Source organism: Sinocyclocheilus rhinocerous, unplaced genomic scaffold (assembly GCF_001515625.1).
Source record: "Sinocyclocheilus rhinocerous isolate Xijiao unplaced genomic scaffold, SAMN03320098_v1.1 scaffold1210, whole genome shotgun sequence".
NCBI lineage: Eukaryota > Metazoa > Chordata > Actinopteri > Cypriniformes > Cyprinidae > Sinocyclocheilus > Sinocyclocheilus rhinocerous.
This window is the reverse complement of record NW_015666175.1, coordinates 6,214-28,887: the sequence shown is the minus strand read 5'-3', so window position 1 is coordinate 28,887 and position 22,674 is coordinate 6,214. Positions and strand designations below refer to the sequence as shown.

Sequence of the window (22,674 nt, the reverse complement as noted above, 5' to 3'; positions counted from 1 at the left end):
TCCACAGGGTGAATCTGCAGAAATGGACTGCAATCATACTAAAGGTGGACTCTATCTGTACATGTATTGGTTTCGACAGCGGCAGGGAGAAACAATGAGACTCATTGCCTTCATGATGGCAGACAGCAAGCCAGATTGGCCTCTCCTGATTCTGCAACCAATGAGATTGCTTACTCAACATTTAAATAGTCTGGTTCAGTGTTCACTATAATGTGATCCTGAAGTTCGCTATCTTATTTCCTCTGCAAACTGTCCTCCTCCCCCAGCTCCACCTGTCTAGATCTACTACTCTACAATCATTTCAAAACTGTGCGTGACAGTATTTTCTAGATTGAAGACATCTGTAATCTAGCCTACAAAAACACTATAAAGGGACAAAGTGATATCATAGTGATGTCACATCATGTGCTTCCACATTAAAACTTTCAGTTTCCTTCTGCATTGATGGCATATATAGTCTAGCCAAAGAACTAACATTCTTCTAGAAGAAGAAGAACATGATTATACTGATAATCATCAAACTGATAATTCTGCAGGATTTTTCAGGTAGGATAGCTTTAAGTCCAGACTGTATATTATTGTTTTGGACTTGATTGTAAAACAAATACAACTAATTGTATTATTATTTTGCAGAATCCAGTGATGTTACACAGACGCCAATATTATGGGTTCCACAGGGTGAATCTGCACAAATGAACTGCAGTCATACTAAGGGTGCAGGCTATAACTACATGTATTGGTTTCAACAACGGCAGGGAGAAACAATGAGACTCATTGCCTTCATGATGGCAGACAGCAAGCCAGATTTTGGTGAATATTCTGATGATAAATACTCAGCTGAAAAGACTGTAGCTGAGAGAGGGTCTTTCACAGTGAAAAAGCTGCAGCCCGATGACAGTGGTGTGTATTTCTGTGCAGTGAGTGAGCACAGTGACACAGACCTACTGTGCTGCTGTACAAAAACCCAAACTTCCTTAATGATTTGTGGTGCATAAAAAGATATTTTTCATCCAAAGTGACATTTTTCAACAGACATTTCTTCTCGAACAGCCTGTATTCATGACATTTTGTAATCTAGACAGAGAACTAATATGATAACACTGATATTCTTTAAATTGACAATACTGCAACATACTTCAGGTTATAGAGTTCAGTTCTTTGTTCATTATTCATTGTTTTGGAGTTAATATTATACACGGATATTAAATAATTTATTATGTAATATTAAAATTAGTTTGATGTTCAAGCCATTGATGTTGCATGCAGACTCCAATATTATGGATTCCACATGGTGAATCTGCACAAATTAACCCCAAAATACTTTATTATGCATGCGACCAGCCTTCAAATAATCTTCAAAAACATAAATCAATCAATCAATCAGTTAATTAATTCATATTCATTTGCCAGATGATTTTATCCAAAGTGATTTATAAATTGGGAATATGACAAGCTGTTTATCACAGCAAGTTCATAAAGTGAGAGGGTCTTTCACAGTGAAAAAGCTGCAGCCCGATGACAGTGGTGTGTATTTCTGTGCAGTGAGTGAGCACAGTGACACAGACCTACTGTGCTGCTGTACAAAAACCTAAAATGTTCATGCTCCCTACCTTGTGTATCTGGAAAGACAGAACAGGTGTAATGACAGGTGGTAATGATAATGACATTTTGTTGAAATTATGTTCAAATGTTTGTTTGCAACTCCACCATGCTTGTAGGGATCTTAAGGAAATCTGCATAAAATTTCACAATATGACTTTGATGTGTTTAAGCCACAAAATTCCATATAATGGTTGTGACCACCAGCTTCCAAATTATATAAAAAAAAATTTTAAAAATCATAATATTAGTTAAAAAATATTATTTAAAAAATAACCTGGTATTGACTCTTTCTGCAGGCTTCACGGCAACAACTGTCTTTATGAATGACCATATATCATCACTGCTGTAATAATGAATATCACGGTCTTGCTGCTTCCTTACCTGCAGGACTGGAAGCAGCATGACTGCATGAACAGTTTAACAATCTGAATTCATTTTTAGTCACTTACATTTAATACACAATATTAGTGGTTACACTGTCACTGTCTGTTGTTTCAAACAAAGCCATAGCGAAATCTGTTGCAACACTGAACAACATGGTAAGGGTATGGTACATAGTAGCACAACATTGTGCTAATTATTGTTTCATTGTTATACGTGACATGAGTGACATGATGTCTACTTCCCATTACATTAAGGGATCTGTATGTTTTGCTGAGAAGAAGTAGGCAGAGTGGAGGTTTATATAGGTGTTTGATGCTTTTATGAAAATGTACAAGAGAGAGTCTGCTATATCTAGTTGTAACAAATCACAATTGCAATATAGGCTATATCATTAAACTGCATTAGACTAAAGTTGCACTAGACTGCAACCAGGGCCTGGATTAACGCATAGGCATTCTAGGCACGTGCCTATGCTCGCTCATCCAGGGGGGCCCAAACACAATGAAGACATACATCATATTTTTGTTATAGGCCTACTATGGGCTATCTACAACAGTAAAAGAACCAAAACCCCAGAAGGCATTGAGCAAATAAATATAACAAACAATAGGGTAAAAAATGACAAAGTATTTATTTTTTTATGTAGGCTATGGAAATAACGCTTTCTTTCTCCCGTTCTCTCTCACAGACGCACGCACTCGCGCACCGGAGCAGTTGGGGGTTCGGTGCCTTGCTCAAGGGCACCTCAGTCGACCATTAGGCCACGACTTCCCCCTTAAAAAAAATATATATATATATATATATGAAAATCATTTATATAACATGTAATCATGCATAACAACCATGAAAGATTATTTGAAATATCAGTCATAAATGTCATGCATTCGAATCGCAATAAGACAAGAATCCAGCAGATGGCACTATAATATAACATTGCAGGTATATGAGCGTGGAGGCTGCTCACAGACCTCAGATTTCTCTAACATCTCAGTTGCTTTGAAGGAAACGTGGTGTCACGTGATTTTTTGTAACCTCATGGATCCAGTTCTATCCAGTCTTAACCACTATTCCTCTCCAGGCCATTGATAAAAATGTGTCCTGTGTAGTTCTTTACCTAGTGACCTATTATGGATTATGAATATTATTATTTATTTAAGATTATTGCTTATAGTGCTTATGGTGTTCAGACATCAACATTAACTTGTTATTTAGTTGTTATGAAACATAACCAAAGTAACATGAATTTGAAAGCACCCATGATGTGAAGGGCTCTGAATGTTCTGTTGAGGTTAAGCAGTAGGCCATAGGCTATGCAACAGATAGATAGATAGATAGATAGATAGATTTCCTTCCTTGCTTGTGTATTTATTTAGCAGTTAGTACAAGAAAATGTTTGTCCTACCTGGTTAGAATTTTTGCAAATTAGGCTAGTACACTTAACAGAACAACTAATATATACTACCTAATATATATTACACATGGTTGTGTGTGCTGTAGCTGAATTCTGAAATATAAAGACGGTGGCTTCATGTTAAAATGGAATGTGCTAATAAATCTGAATTTTAGAAACAACATTTTGGACAATATTTAATTGGATGAGGTAAAAGTGGATGCATCAGGACATATATCATTCTCTCATAGTTAAAGTTGTTTATGCAACATATGCTTAACGCGCCATCGCGAAAAACTGCATAATATAGTGTATAATAGCATAATATAATATGCTATTTCTGTCACTGAATTAACAACCACATATTTACAAATATAATTTTCATAACAGAGAGCTAATCAAACAAACTGCATAGTTTTATATATAGAAATGCCCTGCAGTGTCACAAAATAAGATGGATGTATCCTTAGACATAATTATGCCATCAATTCAGTCTTATTCTAAATTCACCTTGTTTATATGGAAGCAAAGTGAACAAATAACACTCAGCCTATTTTTTTTAACTTAATGAGTTTCAGTGAACTTCTTTTTCTTTGTAACCATATCCAAGTGACTTACTGTATAGTACACTTTAAGAACATTCCCCTTAACCAACCTGTTATATAGTATCTTTGTCAAGTGCTGATAGTTGATGGATTTCCCCCTGCCAGGTGAAAACCTACAACCATTTGGTTACCAACCTAGATCTTTTTCCACTAAGCTACACCACCCAACCCCACCTCTAGAGGCGCACCATGATTATTTAAGCCTCAGGACTTTGCTGAGTTCAGCTATTCATTATGCAGTTGTGTTTTGCTGTCTTGTTTGTATCATTACAATGGCCTGAAACTATGTGTAAGCTGCTGATTTGCTCAAAACCAGCTTTACAAAGTTTTAAGTCTTAAATTACTCATTCCAATTTTTGTCTCAGGTCTTCAGGTAAACCAAAACCCTTTGGTGCTTATTCTTCAACGAGGGGAACCACTGAAGGTTGTCTGCTCCATCACAGGCACTAATAACCCAAACCTGTACTGGCACCGTTGGACCCCAACAGATGGTTTCAAGCTGATGTTCAGTTCTTTCAGTGTAGGAATGGTGGATCCAGCAAGCGTGGGGGATTTTTCATCTAACAGATCAGGGCTTCTTCAGATAGTGCTGGAGTCCAAGAGTGTAACCGATGTTGGTTCTGTTGTTTGGTTCTGTGCAGCCAGTCCCCACAGTATGACAGACTACAATGAAAGCTGTACAAAAACTCTCAGGGATGAAAACTGCTTTTCAAGTTCATTTGAAGGCTATTGTTTAATTTGAGGCCCTGTCTCAAATTGATTTGTTTGGAAGAGGTGTGACATAATTTTTGTCCAAAAAAAACAAAATCTACAGTAAAATTTACCCCTTGTGTTGAGATTGACTTTACTGTCCCAGAAACCCCAATGACTTATGTGTAAAAACAATAATCAATTCAAAATTAACCTTTTATTTTCTCTTCAAATTCTTTAAATATGTTCCTCTGGCCTAATCAAAACCCATTTGAATTGTTTTATTGAAGTATTAACCCTCTCTTTCATCACAATGTAGAATATCATTTACTGGAAAAACTAACAGCATTTCAGTGTGCTTCAGATTACTCAGAGTGAGCGACTGATTCATGATGCATGAGTTCAACATGTTCCAGAAAAACAATACAGATGTGGGAGTGTGTGGTGCAGACTGTTGATAGAATAACCTGCAAGCATGCTCCTCGAATGAATCACCAGTTTCTGCACCAGTTTCCAACAGCTCTTTTTTGTTTCTTATTGGTTTAGTCTGTAGACGTGCATGAGCTTTGAGGCTTGTGTGCAGCAGCAGGTGTGTGAAAGATGCAGGATGAAGCACGAACATCTCGAGAACGTTCTGACCACATCCTCCCCAACACCTCCAAACTGCTCGCAAAGAAATGACACCACATCCTGCTTTCAGCTGCAGCAGTACAGCACTTAAAATCATCTATAAACCATTCAAAGTAGAATATCTCTTCTGGATTGTATTCACATTTTCAAGTAGAAAAGAAAAAAATTGTATTAGTTATTTGTTTCAGAAGACATATGCATTTACAAAATCAAGTTGTTGCTGTTATTTTCAGTTCACATTTTTCTTATGTGCAATGTTCCAGGAATTTGAGAAAAGCTTTAGAACTCATTATTAGAGAGGCCACATATGTAGTCTTATTTTTCTTATTGCAATGGAAGATTCTTACGTAACTTAGATAACTACCCACACTTTCCAAAAGTGCAGATTTTCCACTGAAGAAAAAAAGAAAAACATATGCAAATATCCTCTGTTTCTCATAAAACAAAGGCCTCAGAATTGCGTAAATGCAGAATGTTTTAGTCATCGCACAAAACAGAATACAAAACTGTTTACGTCACATTCTACTTTATTAGTTTCTCGTTGTTAGTTATTCATTCTTATCCAGTCACTATCTATGTTAAACTTTCATGCTTAAAAAAAAAAAGAAGAAAAGAAAAACATGATTAAATGTGTGATTTGATGTCATACGCAAATAAAACAAACATGAATCTAGTAAAATGTAGGAAATATACAGACATATTACACATTTGTAAATAAAAAGAAAGTCACTTCTGGCGTCTCACTGACAAAGTTACAAGGTATCTCAGTCCTCTGGTAATTGTTTGTTCTTTGCTGAAAACTGTAGGGTAATAAATTCATATCATATTATGGGATCGCATGCATCAATCCATCCATCTATACCTATATATTCATATACTGTTTATGCATATTTGATGTGTGATTTGTGTGTTATAGTTATCAGGAATTACCTTGAGTTTGCACACCACACCAGCCACAATCAGCGCATAAAGCAGGCTTTTGCTGAGGAATAGGATGTAGCCAAAGCCAAGCAGTTTCAATCCTTTCGGCTTCACTAAAAACAACAACATGTAAAGATATATGAAACAGCACTTTAAGACATAAATAAAACTATTATTAAATGAAAGGATATTTAATTAGAAAACTAAATATCAATAATCTATGTTGTCTCATGGAATTCAGACTTTGAATATACAGTGGTCTGAAAAAGTATTTGGGCAATTATAATAAACACTATCAACTCTCACTGCAACATATAAATATATTAAAGAAGTGGCATCTGCAAATATAATATTTTATAAATTTACTGATATCTACTGTCTTCAGTACATACGTGTGTGTGTGTGTGTGTGTGTGTGTGTGTATTATCCAGCTTAATGGTGCATTTTCACCTTTTTGACCATTTATGGTGTTTGTGACATTGACACAATCCTCTCCGTTGAAGAAATGGACAGTGCAGGTGAAGTTATTTTTGGGATCTATCCAGTCCATGTCATCAATTTTCATTCTGCTGCTGATATGGTAAATTAATGTTGCCTTGTCCTGTTGGGCTGAGGTGTCAGTTGAGACCCAGTCCTGTCTCTCTTCGCCATTCACTTTCCAGGACACGCTCACATGATCAGGATAAAAGCCTGTGGCCACACACACTAAAGTTGACCATTTATCTGTCTTGTTCTGGGAACATAATTCTTTTGGAGAAGGTGGTAGGATCTTGACTTTAGGTAGAGTGATGTTTGCAGCTTGAGAAGGAAAGCGGATAATCAGGAAGATTCATTTGCAACAATTACTATGTAATTACTCTTGTAATTATTACATGCATCAATGAAATGCTTGATTTTGATTGGTCATTCAGAGCAAAGACTGGTGAATTAATTAATTTATTTATTTATACAATGATTATTTTTTACTGTATGCGGATGAAACACTGTAGCCATCCAAAGAAATGCACACAACAACTTATATAAAGTTGCTTTGTTTAAATATACATTAAATGTCTAGATGCTTTGGTTTGTGCAGTTTCAAATCGTTGTTATGCTTTTAATACCTGTAACTTATTTTAAATACTATTTTTACATTTATGTATGGACTTAATTAATTTTTTCTTAAATGCTCCCTTCTCTTTGAAAATAAATAGGGAATTAACATATTATTAATAATAATACATTTACTGAATAAATAAAAATGTATTCATTAACGAATAAATAAGCATTTTACATGGATAAAATAATCCGTACATTCATATTTTAGTGGTCTATGTACTTTTTGTTTTCTGTAACCAATCCATTTTTTTTTTCATTTCCATGACATGTACAATATGACACATTTTACTGCATTTCACAAATCATACAAGTACATTTACAAGTACTCTTAAGTACAATTTAAGAGTTTTCAAATTCAGACTTACCCAGAACCGTCAGTTTGGTCCCTTCTCCAAATTCTAGTTTTGCGTAGCTATTACATGGTGATTTATCTCATTACCTAAACCTCAACAACTAACAGCTAATAATGGCCAATGGTACACTGTTTTTGGGGGCCCCTTTTCAGTTTGAGACCGTGAAAGCCATAGTGGCCTCCCAGCTGTTACCCAGAGAGGCCTCTTTTGAGCAGCAGGTATTGTAGACTGAAATGTAGGATTTTTTTGTGCATTTAAATGTGCATTATGATTGTAACAGTAATTAAAACTAACAAAAAGATAAATATATACAGTGGGTACAAGAACAGTCAAAACACTGTAATATAGGATCATAAAATATCAAACCAAATACCATATCCAGAGTTTTTCTGAGAACTCACCTCGCTGCTCTTATCATTTCCACAATTAATATTAAACAACTAGACATCCAATAAGTGTAGTTAATCATTAACTATGTATTTATTTTAGCAATTAAAAAGTGGTCAAATGCATAGTATTTTAATTTTGCATAATGTGTTGTTTAAATCATATTGCAAACAAAATATGCCAGAGGAGGTACTTTATGGGAGAAAGAAATGTTCAGGTACAGGTCTGCAGCATTCAGTAACTCAAAAGAAAAAATGTAGATTGTTTTATCAAATTTTTTTAAAGTGGTGGGAGCCCTAAAATGCCGATAAATAATAATCCAGATATATGATGAGATTTCTATTGCTTTCATGTTTATTCAGATGAACAGTTCACCTAAAGAAGTAAACAGTTATTTATTCCTAATTACAATGTTTTAGCGACCAGTAACAGTGTATTCATTAGGGGGCCTATATAAAGACCACATAGGCAACAGAATATAATCAACCAGTTAAATCATTGTTACCATGTTGTTACTTGATTGAAAGCAGTTGGGAGATCATTTTCATGAACGTTATTGGCTACAAATTGTCTTTTACTTTTTGAATTTTGCAGATGCTTTTATTCAAAGCAATTCAAGGTATACAATTTATTTATGCTCCCTGAGAATGAAATCTTTAACAGCAAGTGCCATGTACGCTACCAAATTGTCTACAGCAAAAAAAAGCTATCAAAATAGCTATTAGTCTTGAATTGGTGAACAACATGCCTATAAAAGAAGGGAGAATTTTCTTTGTGGGTAATAAGCATGTGTTATAGATTTTATTTATGTATAAAACAAATAAAAAAAATACAGTAAATCTTAATATGAAAAACAATGAATTATATTTAGCTCTGTTAAGTCTGTTTTACTAGTATAGTAGTTTGTTATCGAATTGTAACTATGTACAGTAGCAAGAAAATAAGCAAAAGAAAAAATATATATTATTAAAAAAGATTTTATGATTAATCTGATCTGAAGTACCTGCAGATTTTCACTAGGATACACACTCAGAATAGAACAGAATGAGAGAAATAAAACGAAACAATATAGAAAGAATCTTCAGTTATATAATCAGCATCTCTTCTGGATGGAGTAAATGGATTGAGTTTTCTTGGTAACTCCGTCAATCCAGGAATGTTCCGTTCATTCACTTTCCAGATGAACCCTGTAACAAATATCACATGAACATTGAGACATTCTGAAAACTAACACACTTAACGCTTATGTTGTTAATATTCTTCCAGCACGTATGTTTGAAATTATAAATTATAATTACAAGTTCATCATCCTTACCTTTCTCCATACATACACTAAGATGACAAGACCATACAGTCCACTCTTAGCGATGAACACACTGTATGCCAGCTTCATCCTCCGTGATGATTTTACATAGTCTTCTGGATATTAAAAGATCAAATCATAACATATTATTCAGCATGACATTACTGGTAAACCTTTGACCTCTGACCCTAATTCATCTTTTGCAGATAGACATCCAAAAAGAAAAGAGCAAACACTTACCTGGCTCATATCCACCCCCTGTAATTAGAAAGTAATTGATTAGAAGACCCAAATATTAAAATATTAAAATTACTTGAAGCATGTATTGCAAAATGCATTATATTCAGACAGCAGTTTCTTTGTTTCATCTTTCATCGTTCAACTTATGTCTAATGAAATACCTGCAATTCCATTGATTTCACCATGTCTGTTTATGGAAACATCTGTTTCATTGTAGAATCTCACAGTACATCTGAATGTGTTTTGTGGTTTGAATTCTTTTTTAGAGACTTTAAGTCTGCTGGTTATGCTGAACAATTTTGTTTTTTCGTCTTGAGTGGCATAAGGGTCTGTCGCTACATCATCTTTTATTTCTTTGCTTCCAATGGTCCATGTTATGCTCACATGGTCTGGGTAGAAGTTTTTGGCCACACACACAAGAGTGACTTTTTGCTTACAGCTCGTCTCAGTTCCAGAGGGTTTTAGAATTTCTACTTCTGGTTTGCTTATATCACGCTCTGTAAAATAATATTATACATTATAAGCATATGTAACAAAATATTAGTATAGACATATATACATTAACAATTTTGGAAACCAATTTTCCCATGATATTTCAGTCTGCTGAAACGTAAACTAAAGAATCATGCAGTTTTATTTTGATGATGATGATGATGATGATTGTTATATTTGTTATTTTTATTATTATTGTTGTTGTTGTTGTTATAAAATAAATTACACAATACTGTTTATAACCCCTTTGCACAATACACAATTCCTACTAAGAGCAGTTGCTTCTTCAACAGGAAAACCACAATCAACTAATGTACTGTCGCTAATGTATCTGTACTCGTCGCTTTACAGTTATATGCAGCTCATAGCAACTATCTTACTTGATGGAGCATAAAGTATATCAGCAGTATTACATGCTTATAAAAACACTGATTCATATAGTGCACATCAACAAGAGTTGCTAAAGAACAGCTAGTTGCAACACTCAGATCTAGAGGAACTATAAGCTGGTGTTTCACGTTATACATCACCTATATATTCAGTTATTCTTCTTATTAACTAACTCTTAACTTCAACGTTTTCCTCAGTGCACTCCTAATTTGTTGCTCGTTAATAGTTAGTAAGGTAGTTGTTATGTTTAGTTATGGGGTAGAATTAAGAGATCTAAAATATGGTCATGCAGAATAAGACATTAATAAGTGCTTTATAAGCACTAATAAACAGTCAATATGCTAGTAATATGCATGCTAATAAGCAACTAGTTAATAGTAAGAATTGGTCCCTAAACTGAAGTGTTATCAAAAAAACATTATTTTCTTTCTTACCCAGAACAGTAAGTTTGGTCCCATTGCCAAAGTATGCAGGTCTGTTGTTCACACTGCTCAACGGCTACAGTAAAACTCTTCCTACCACTTTAACCTGATTACATTCTACAATGCATGACTATGACACTCAGCATACACATTTTCAAAAATGCTATAGATCATTGACATATTATGAACAATTTGAGTGGTAGTAAGGCAAATAGCTTGTCTAAAGGCAGAATATTATCTAAACCTGTAATTCTGGTACTTCAAACTCAGACCTCAAAACTCCGCACTGTTTTTAGCACAGAATGTTCTCAGAAGTAGAACAGTGACAGTGTTCTACTCTTATGCCAGTGTCTCTGACTAATTCATACACCATTTACTTATTTGGGTTTAGTTGAAATTATGAATTGCAGTATTAAGAAATAAAAGGACATTGTCACAATTTCACCCACAAATGCACAGAACTTGCAAACTGATAAAATACCAAAAACACAAGCAAACAAATATTCTTACCTAAAACTGTAAGTTTGGTGCCATTGCCAAAGTATGCAGGATTGCCAAAGTTCACACTGATTCTAAGCTACAGTTAAAACCTCAAACAGAGTGGAGATCATGTGAACATTATCCTACTATATTTAACTCTAGTTCTTCTAACTGACACCATCATTTTAGATATACTCTTTATATTATACTATATCAAAATCATTTAAGCTCTTGAAGAGCAGCATTCTCCATTTACTCACCTAAAACTGTCAGTTTAGTTCCATTGCCAAAGTATGCTGGGTTGGCATTGTTCACACTGATTTTATGCTACAGTTGAAACCTCAGCTATAAGGCAGATGCATGTGAATATTGCCACTTATCCAACTATTTATGTATTCTTAAAGATGAATTAGCTAGTCCAAGTATTCCAATTCACCGTCATTTTAGATGACTTAATAAAATATCAGATTGCTCAATTTACTCACCTAGAACTGTAAGTTTAGTGCCATTGCCAAAGTATGCAGGCTGTGATTGTTCACAATGATTCTAGGCAACAATTAAAACCTCAGCTATACTGGAGATCATGTGAACATTGCCACTTATTCCACTTTATCTAACTTCATTTTTAAAGACTGCACATATTTCAGTTTTTCTGATTCATGAGAACATTTGCAGATGTCCTATTAAAATATTAGGCTATGAATATCAAACAAAATACTTAAATTACTCACCTAGAACTGTAAGTTTAGTGCCATTGCCAAAGTATGCAGGGCTGAGATTGTTCACAATGATTCTAAGCTACAATTAAAACCTCAGCTATACTGGAGATCATTGCCACTTATTCCACTTCATCTAACTTCATTTTTAAAGACTGCACATATTTTCAGTTCTTCTGATTCATGAGAACACCATTTGCAGATATTCTATTAAAATATTAGGTTATGAATATCAAACATAATACTTAAATTACTCACCTATAACTGTTAGTTTGGTGCCATTGCCAAAGTATGCAGGATTGAGATTGTTCACACTGATTCTGAGCTACAGTTAAAACCTCAAATATACTGCAGAGCATGTGAACATTGCCACTTATTCCAATCTATCTGGTTACATTTCTCAAGACTAGACCTATTCCACAATCTTAGATAACATATTAAAAATACGAAGCGCTAAAATTCACACATACTACTCAAAATACTCACCTAGAACTGTAAGTTTAGTGCCATTGCCAAAGTATGCAGGATATCCAGAGTTCACACTGATTCTAAGCTACAGTTAAAACCTCAGCTACAGTTGGATTCATTTAAACAGTGCCACTCATCCCACTATATCTAACCTCATTTTTAAGACATAATCAGATTCTCGAGAACTGCAAGTTCATCCAATACCAATTGAGCAATTTTAGATAGCACATAGCAATATTTCTTTGTTAATGACCTCCAATGTTGTCAATGCCAATCATTGAAATAACATGAAGAGTTTAATGTTTCTTACCTAGGACATTTAACTTTGTTCCATTGCCGAAATAAGCCTGACCATAACCAGAGTCACAGCACGCATGTGCTCTAACAAATTTACCCAAGACACCAAATGCTAAAGCCCTAGCATATGTTTTACTTGAATGCCCTGCGACTATCATAAAATTATCTACTAAAGAACAATTATTTTAGTACAATGAGTAGTAATTTACCATATAGTGATTTAAACATCAGAGAGATATACAAAAAGCAATATCATTTTGAAAACTGTCAAAAATAACCTCCTTTTAGACCTGAACATCAAATAAGCAGGATGTGTCCTAAATATCCTAGTAAGTTCAGAAATATTATGCAAATTACTCACCTAGGACTGTAAGTTTAGTGCCGTTACCAAAGTGTGCTTCACTAGCCAAGTTCACACTGATTCTATGCAACAGTTAATACCGTACCTCAAAATCATGAAGTTTTAAAAAAAAATAATTTTAAAGAATGCCTATCTCAAGATTAATAAGAAGTATTCCTGTTCGATTAATTTCAATTTAATATTATTTTAGATATCATAGAGCAATATTAATTTTTTTATTAACTTCAGTTTGTCATAAGCACATTGTACCTTGTCTAGCATAAAGATGTCATTGGCAATCCATGAAATAGCATGCACATTTTTGAATATTCTTACCCAGGACAGTGAGCTTTGTTCCATTGCCGAAATAAGCTGGAGAACTACCACCAGAGTCACAGCACACATGTGCACTAACAAATTCACTCAGGATGCCAAATTCAAGTCCCTTTTTTAGCTTAAATGTCCAATGAATGCTTCTCAACTATATCCAATTTATTTACTTAGATTACTTATGGCAAGTGTGCTCCTTAAAGTAATTTCATAAATATAACACACAGACATCATAACTTAGAAGATCCATTGCATATTACACAGTCAATAAGTAACAGAACATCACATATCTATATTTCTGTATATCCTGCTAAGGTTTTACATAAGACACAGAATACTTAAATTACTAACCTAGAACTGTAAGTTTAGTGCCGTTGCCAAAGTATGCAGGATTGCCAGTGTTCACACTGATACTAAGCTACAGTTAAAACCTCAGCTACAGTCGAGATCATGGAGACTTTGCCACTCAATATATGACATAATTATAAAAATTAGATTTTTCTTACCGAGTACAGTTAACTTTGTTCCATTGCCGAAATAAGCCTGAGCAACACCAGAGTCACAGCACGCATGTGCTCTAACAAATTTACCCAAGACAGCAAATGCTAAAGACCAAGTATAGGGTTCTACTTGATTGCCATGTGAATATCACAAAATAATCTACCATAGAGCTTCTTCTTTTTTTGTACAATGAGTAGTAATTTACCATATAGTGATTTATACATCAGAGAGATATACAAAAAACCAATATCATTTTGAACACTGTCAAAAATAACCTCCTATTAGACCTGAACATCAAATAAGCAGGATGTGTTGTTCTAAATATCCTAGTAAGTTCAGAAATATTATGCAAATTACTCACCCAGGACTGTAAGTTTAGTTCCATTACCAAAGTGTGCTGCACTACCCATGTTCACACTGATTCTATGCAACAGTTAATACCTCAGATAGTCAAAATCATAAATGATTCTACTTACCTCAATACGTCTAACTTAAGACATTTTAAAGATTGATTATCTCAGGATTACTGAGAAGTATTCCAATTCAGTTAATTTCAACTTAATACAATTTTAGATTTCATATAGCAACGTTTAAATTGTTACTAACCTCCATTTGACGTAATTCAGCGCATTTTGATTTAGTGTCTAGCGTAGGCATGTCTATGGCAATCATTGAAATAGCATGAACATTTTTGTATAGTCTTACCCAAAACGATTATCTTTGTTCCATTGCCGAAGTGAGCTGGATAAGTACCAGAGCACAGCATTCATGTGCACTGACAAATTCACTCATGGTGCCAAATCCAAGGCATTTTTAAACTTAAATGCCCCATGAATGCTGATTGATTATATTGATCTAATTTACTTAGAGTGTGCTCATTTTAGTCATTTTATAAATATAAAACACGAACAGCATAATTTAGAAGGTTGCATATTAAAATCAATAAGTAACTGAACATCACATAGCTACATTTCTACAGTATTCTGATTTGCATATCATGAATAATTCTCAAATTACTCACCTAGAACTGTTAGTTTAGTGCCATTGCCAAAGTATGCAACACCGCCAGTGTTCACACTGATACTAAGCTACAGTTAAAACCTCAGCTATAGTCAAGATCATGAAGACTTTTTCATTTATATTGTCTGACATATTTGTTTTTTAAATAGATTTTTCTTACCTAGTACAGTTAACTTTGTTCCATTGCCAAAGTAAGCCTGAGAAGCACTAGAGTCACAGTGCACGTGCACTAACAAATTTACTCAAGACAGCAAATGCTAAAGTCTTTAAAGTCTGGGTCATGCACATAGAATATTATTTTGAAAACGCAACATAGTGCACTTAACAAATACCATTTCCTTAGGTCTAAACATCAACATACTCAATTTACTCACCTAGAACTGTAAGTTTAGTGCCATCTCCAAAGTATGCAGGGTCGTACTGATCACACTGATTTTATGCTACAGATGAAACCTCCTTAAGATCTTTCCTACATATTTAACTGTTTTTCTTTTCAGTAACTTGGGAACACAACACTATAACAATTGACAATCAAATGCCTAAGCATGCTGTCTAACACTAAGAAGTGTTAAGAAGAATCGGAAAACATCCTTTCTTTGTTGAACTACTAGGCATACATTACGAAATAATAATAGTATGTTCTAATATTTCCAATATATTTGTAAAGGTCAGCTTAGTAATATAACTTTTGTTTTATGTCTTACCAAGAACTGTTAACTTTGTTCCATTGCCGAAGAAAGCTTGACCACCTCCACCAGAGTCACAGCATACATGGGCACTAATAAAATTACTCCGGCTTTATGGACTTAAGTCTTGCAGTTTGTCTAAACATTGAGGCTTCAGAAATGCTTAACCATTTTATCTATGCTGAGGAAGATGATTTTTGTACTTATACTTCTATGCATCGTTATACTTATTTTACAAACGATAAGATTATTTCCTAAATCCCAATGTCAAATGATATCAGTGAATTTAGACATGTTTCTTAGTTGTCTTGCTATGATGCAGAAGACTATGCAAAATAAAGTCAAAATATTTCTTACCTAGTACGGTGAGTTTGGTGCCACTGCCAAAGTATGCAGGGTTGTTATTCACACTGATTCTACGCTACAGAAAAAACTTCCTCTACTCCTAATACCATCTACATGCCATCACTAATTCCACAATACAAAAAATTACTTTTCAAATGAAATAAAGAGTTTTGAACCCTCAGAATGCATTAACTCTGATATAGTAGATTTGACCAGTGTCGGCTTAAATAAATGTAATCAGCAATTTTTATTAGAAGCCTCATTTTTGATTAAGCATTGCCGTTTAAACAATATGAAATGTGTTTCTTACCAAGTACAGTTAATTTCGTTCCTTCACCGAAATGAGCCTGAGCAGTAGTTGACACAGCACACATATGCACTAATAAAATGTCTAGGATGTCTGGACAGTGATCAATGGCTGGTTACAGACTTGTTTCCAAAAGAATTATCCACAAACTTCAGCACCTAATAATATTTATCCAACAAATTCAGTCAAAAACGTCTCACCTGTCACTGTAAGTTTAGTCCCACTGCCAAAGTATGCAGAACTGTACTGATTGCACTGATGTCAAACGACTGTAAAAAACTAAAGACTTTCTACAAACTACATCTAAACCACAATGGCTATAATAAAGTTAGCATGCTAAAAAGAAAAATATTACCAACACACTGGTTAACAATATTTTGCAAATCTTGGATGGTGTAGAACTTTGTCACAAACAAGACTCGAATTTCATTTCATTTCAATTTCATTAGACATAATAAAGATATTACTTTGCCAACCATTTTTGATGCTTTTGTGTCATTCCACTTAATATTTGCACACGATTTATAATCATAATTGTTGTTTTTCTTACCTAAAACAGTAAGTTTGGTGCCGTTTCCAAAATATGCTGGCGTGTTTGAGCACAGAGTATCACGACAGTATCACTAACTTCAGTCTCACAAAAACATTCTCAACTATATTATGCAATTCCCATTGGTAATTGAATGTAGCAAATACATTATTTGTATTTAATTAGTCTTTTACATTTACAAAAATAGTTCTCACCTAGAACAGTCAGTCTTGTCCCTTCACCAAAGAAAGCCTGGCTGCTTCCAAAACACAGCATGCAGGCTCACTGATAAAATTACTTGAACTTCATAACCCTTACATTTAACTAATTCTACACAGTTCTTTTTTTTTTTTTTTTGTTTGCTGATATTTTTGCATTCTCTGTTGTCTCAAATTACACATTTTATGTTTTCAATCATGCTGCTTTAAATTATCAACTCATACTATTGTTGCACAGTATATTCGTAACGTTTCCAACTGAAGTTGAAGTAGTACTTACCAAGAACTGCTAATTTGGTGCCGTTACCGAAATAGGCTTGATAATTGGCACAGCATACGACTGTCATGTCAAAAAGGGACTCAAATCGAATACTGAAATTGCACTGTTTTTTTTTCACAACATTTCAGCATAGTCTAACCTTAATGGACAATCATCAACCACTTGAGCTCAACAAATATTTTGTTATTGTCTGATATTCCAATGCAGGCCTACATATTAGTATAGTTAAAAGTGTTTCTTACCTAAAACTGTTAATTTTGTTCCATCTCCAAAGTGTGCCTGGTAAGCATTGTCACAGTGAGATGGTGTGCGCAAATTTATGAAGCTATGGGTACAAATTATTTAAAGTATTTGGGTCTGATTTGGAGGCACCTTCCCTACTGCTGTCATAGTTTAGTCAAAATGGAGTATGAAAGGTATAGGCCAGACAATATGAGTATTGGTCAGTAGTCACATTTATACATTAAAGCAATCTTAACTAAATTACCTAAAACAAACTTACCTAAAACTGTCAGTTTTGTTCCATTTCCAAAGTATGCTTTCCAGCCAGAAGCACATTGTTTCAGAGTACTCCGAAATTTGCATTAGAATTCTATTTTTTCCCCCATGATCATGTAAAAGTCTGTTAATTCTATAATAGTTGTCTCCCAGGAGGCTGTTCAATGTAAAAGCATGTAAATCCAAAATATACATTGATTTGCTACAAGGTAAATGATCAAATTATCCAGGCAAGTCCAACCTCAAGTATCCACATGCATTTACCGCTGAAATTTTTTTTACAAATTCATTAAAAATGTGGTAATTGCTCAAAATATTAATAACCCTTCTCTAGATAGATATCTATAATATTTCATGTTGAAATCCATTAGAAATGTTTGCAGTGTTTGTATTCATTGTCTCTGTCTAATTGACTGTACATGGAGGGAGGTTTTTGTACAGCGGCTCTATGGGAATGTATCACTGTGGCCCCCTGTCCCCACGGTGCTAAAACATTATACAAAAACAAAAAAATATCTTTCTGTCTTTCCCCCCATTCTTCCCCCAACCCCCATTTTATCTTTATTTTTCATCATTCTCTTGCACATGTTCTTTTTTATGTCTATCTGTATACAGTCTATGTTGCTATTTCTGTGATTACGGAGAATTTGGGCAGGTGCAGATGCCTCCACCTAAAAATGTCTCTATGACAGTTTGTCGACTCCTCCCAGATCCTCATCAAACAATCATCAGAGTATGGAGAGAGGACAAGTACTGTATCTGTTAGAAATTCACAGAAATTCACCAAATCCCCAAATCCCATCATAATTATGAATAACTTGATTATTCTTTTCCCCCCTATGAAATAGCCAAGAAAAAAAAAAGAAATTTAAAATATATAATAGATAAATAAATGTTAACATCCATTGATGTACTATAATGGAAAATTGAATCAAATTCACCTCTAATTCAACTAATGTACTGATTCAATATTCAATATTCTTAAAAAAGACAATTTCACCCTCACAAAACCAGCGATGTGCTCATGTTGCTGACCTTTCTAGTCTTCAGTTTTTCCTGAAAAAAAAATTATTCAAATGTTGTTTTAATGTGCAGCTGTATTTCCATAAACAATTCCAAATAAATGAATCACTGCAATAAAATAACTGAAGCCACTATCTGTAAAAGATTCAGTACTGCAATTCTATTATAATTCATATTTTCTCAAAATCATGTAAAACTAAACAAGACAAATTAATTTGTAATTAACAACTTCTGTTTAATTTAATGACTCAACAAACAATCTAGATGTAAAAGGAATATACAGAAATGCATTTAATGTTGCAGTTTGTGGAGCACCATGTTCCCTCTCTATAAGACACCTTAAATAAAACAACTGCAATATTGTAACAAATACCATAGACAAACTCTAATAACTCGACATTATTTTCAGTCGGAGCAGTTTTAATTGTGTAGTTGAGTGATTATAAAACATCTCAATCGTACAGCATCCTAAACATTTATGTACAGCATTCTTTCAATTGAGAAGAATTCAAAACCTGAACATTTTGATTGGTGACTTGTTTTTACTCTCAGTGGTAAGTAACAGTGTTCTATAATATGATAATATAATAAAATAATGATTAATTTATCCAATCTGGTAATGTGACAACAAGACATGCATTACTAATCAAAAGCAAAGCAAAAGTAACATTTCAATCACTTTAATGCTCTTGATTACATAATCAGACTACAATGGTGACGTATGGAAATTGAATGCATAAGGAATTGAATGCATCATCATGCCATCTGCTGCTGTAAATAGAGTATAAAAAACAGTACTAAAGTTGCTCATATCATCCTGCAGAGGTCAGCATATGATCTTTAATCCAGAGGATGATCAAATCATATTAAATTGTACTGCTCTTCTAAACTGTATTTATGGCACAATATTGCAAGAAGAGCACTCTGCATTTAATGATAATTAAATGCATCTGTTATGAACATGTCTATGGTCAGAGCCAGAGTTAAGAATGCATATGAAAATGAAAATAAGTTAGAAATCTGAAAAAAAAAATTACATCTGAATTCATAATTATGAATCTGATTATACAAAGTCACTTTGAGTCTGAGTCATGTTCAGAGAGTCCACTGGGATTTTTCACCGTTTGTAGTTTGTCTGTGTTTGTTCCAGACAGAATGTCAGTCTGTGCTCATATTGCTAGAGACAGGGATTTGTCAGTTCCCTTTCAGGAACTCGAGCTGCGTCTAACGCTTTGGGAACGCCCCCGGTGAGACACCGTACTGAAGCATTCAGTTCCCCTTCAGGAACTCGAGCTGCGTCGAACGCTTTGGGAACGCCCCCGGTGAGACAGCGTACTGAAGCATGTGTGAAATCAGTCCAAAAGCGAAGCGAGACGTCACGAGCGGGGTGACGTAAGCAACCAGGAAGCATAAAGGCGCATCCGGCAAGCACACATGTTAGCTTTTGCTCTTCAGCGAGCACGTCTGTGGTGTATGTGTGAATGTATGCAAAGCACTCAGTCAGTTAAAAGTTAAGCAAGCAAGAAAAAGAGAAAAAATGCCAAAGAGTAAATCAAAAAATGCGGCGAGCGGATGGCGTTTCAAGTCGTGTGTTCCTCCCTGCCCACGTTATATCTCGGGTGGGGATACACACGATTTGTGCGTCATCTGTTTGGGAGCGGAGCATGCACGGGCAGCTCTTGAGGGGACTGCCTGCCATGATTGTGAGCTTCTCCCGCTCTGTGTGCGCTGGTGGAGCTCCTTTGGGGGGAGTTCGGCCAGGCGGAAATGGACCTATTCACGTCGCAGGAAACGACACACTGTCCGCTCTGGTTCTCCCTCACACATCCAACTCCACTTGGGCTGGATGCTATGGTGCAGACGTGGCCGAGGCTTCGTCTGTCGGGAGATTCCGATCAGGAGGGATCTCCTCTCTCAGGCAGGGGGCACCATTCTTCACCCCCGCCCGGAGTTATGGAAGTTGTGGGCGTGGCCCCTAAGGGGGCATAGCTCATAGCATCTGGTCTCTCAACTGAGGTTGTTGAGACCATACTCCAGTCCAGAGTCCCGCCACGAGGAAACTGTATGCCTTGAAGTGGAAACTTTTCACCTATTGGTGCGGACAGTGACTGCAAGACCCAGTCAACTGCCCAGTTGGTTCAGTTCTAGAGTTTCTGCAGGAGCGATTCTCTGCAGGGTTATCCCCTTCCACTTTGAAGGTTTATGTGGCGGCCATAGCTGCTTACCACACCTTTCAGGGTGGTGAGTCAGTGGGAAGACACCCGTTAGTTACACGTTTCCTCCGTGGCACGCGGAGGATGAGGCCAGTACAGTGCACTAAGGTGCCCTCATGGGATCTAACAGTGGTTCTGGAGGCTCTGAGCAAAGCTCCCTTTGAACCCATCGAAGATACTTCAGATAAGCTCCTCACGCTTAAGTCTATCTTCTTGCTCGCTATATCCTCGCTGAAGAGGATAGGGGACCTCCAGGCTCTTGCAGTGTCAGGCCTGGAGTTTGCCCCAGGCATGGTTAGGGCGTTCCTTTACCCGAAGCCCGGGTATGTCCCTAAGGTGCCCACCTTGTCGCTGGGTCCCATTGTACTACAGGCCTTTTGTCCTCCTCCCTTCCAGGAAGCAGGCCAGGAGAGACTCAATCTGCTGTGTCCAGTGCGAGCTCAGGGATTCCAGCGACCAAGCAAACTATGAGTCGGTGGGTGGTCGAGGCCATCACACTGGCCTACGAGTCCTCTGGCCTCCAGTCACCCATGGGGGTCAGAGCGCACTCGACCAGGGGTATGGCGGCCTCCAAGGCCTTATCAGTGGGCGTGGCCCTTCAGGATGTTTGTGCTGCGGCAGGCTGGTCCTCTCCGCACACATTCATTCGTTTCTACAGTTTGGACCTGACATCTACTCCAGGCTCCCAAGTCCTTTCGTCTTGATGTGCTCGCCAGATACACGCCAGACAGCGACTTGCTCGTATGGCGCAGTGGGTATTCTCGTTCCCAAAGCGTTCGACGCAGCTCGAGTTCCTGAAGGGGAACGTCTCGAGGTTACGTATGTAACCATGGTTCCCCGAAGGGAACGAGACACTGCGTCTCCCTGCCATACTCCCTACATCCCTGCAGGCGCTCGCTTCCGCAGAAGCTAACATGTGCGCTTGACGGATGCGTCTTTATGCTTCCTGGTTGCTTATGTCACCCCGCTCGTGACGTCTCGCTTCGCTATTGGACTGATTTCACACATGCTTCAGTACGGTGTCTCGCCGGGGGCGTTCCCAAAGCGTTTGACGCAGCGTCTCGTTCCCTTCGGGGAACCATGGTTACATACGAAACCTCGAGACGTTTCTCTCTGTTTTTTTTTTGTTTTGTTTTTTTCAGGTTCAGTTGTTGCACAAGTAGATGGCATCAAATGACTGAATTATTGAATAATTAACTGAATAATTTACTCACACACATCAATTCTCTTAAAAACACAGTTTCATTACAAAACACCAAAAATGTGTGCTGGTTGGTCAGTTACTTCCGTATTACTGAATCATTATGTGGAAAGACTTTACAAAAGAGGAAAAAAAGATAGATGGATTACAACAATAAAGATAAAAATTTATTTGTGTGTGTGTGTGTGTGTGTGTGTGTGTGTGTGCGCGCGTTTTTGTGACAAATGAGGACATAAATTGGTATAATGACAAGGGTATGACATAGGTATTACAAGGAGAAGGTGACTTTTCAGGACATTACCCCATGTCCCCACT

At 36.1% G+C, this 22,674-nt stretch overlaps 2 gene segments (V, D, J or C); both read right to left on the bottom strand.

Annotated features, from left to right (window-relative positions):
- Window positions 1-5,939: 5,939 nt before the first annotated feature.
- LOC107731983 (T-cell receptor beta-2 chain C region-like) lies at window positions 5,940-7,051 on the bottom strand (the record flags this gene model as incomplete). The annotated part of the segment is given in 3 exon segments: window positions 5,940-6,101; window positions 6,232-6,335; window positions 6,673-7,051. Coding segments are annotated over 3 exon segments (519 nt in total), but the record flags the coding sequence as incomplete, so codon positions are not given.
- Window positions 7,052-8,244: 1,193 nt separating this feature from the next.
- LOC107731982 (T-cell receptor beta-2 chain C region-like) overlaps window positions 8,245-22,674 on the bottom strand; it is a gene marked incomplete at its 5' end in the record, with an annotated part of 15,878 nt that continues 1,448 nt past the window's right edge. Inside the window, 5 exon segments of the C gene segment in view lie at window positions 8,245-9,247; window positions 9,376-9,479; window positions 9,604-9,621; window positions 9,765-10,100; window positions 13,545-13,599. Of these exon segments, the coding sequence occupies window positions 9,230-9,247; window positions 9,376-9,479; window positions 9,604-9,621; window positions 9,765-10,100; window positions 13,545-13,599 (531 nt within the window).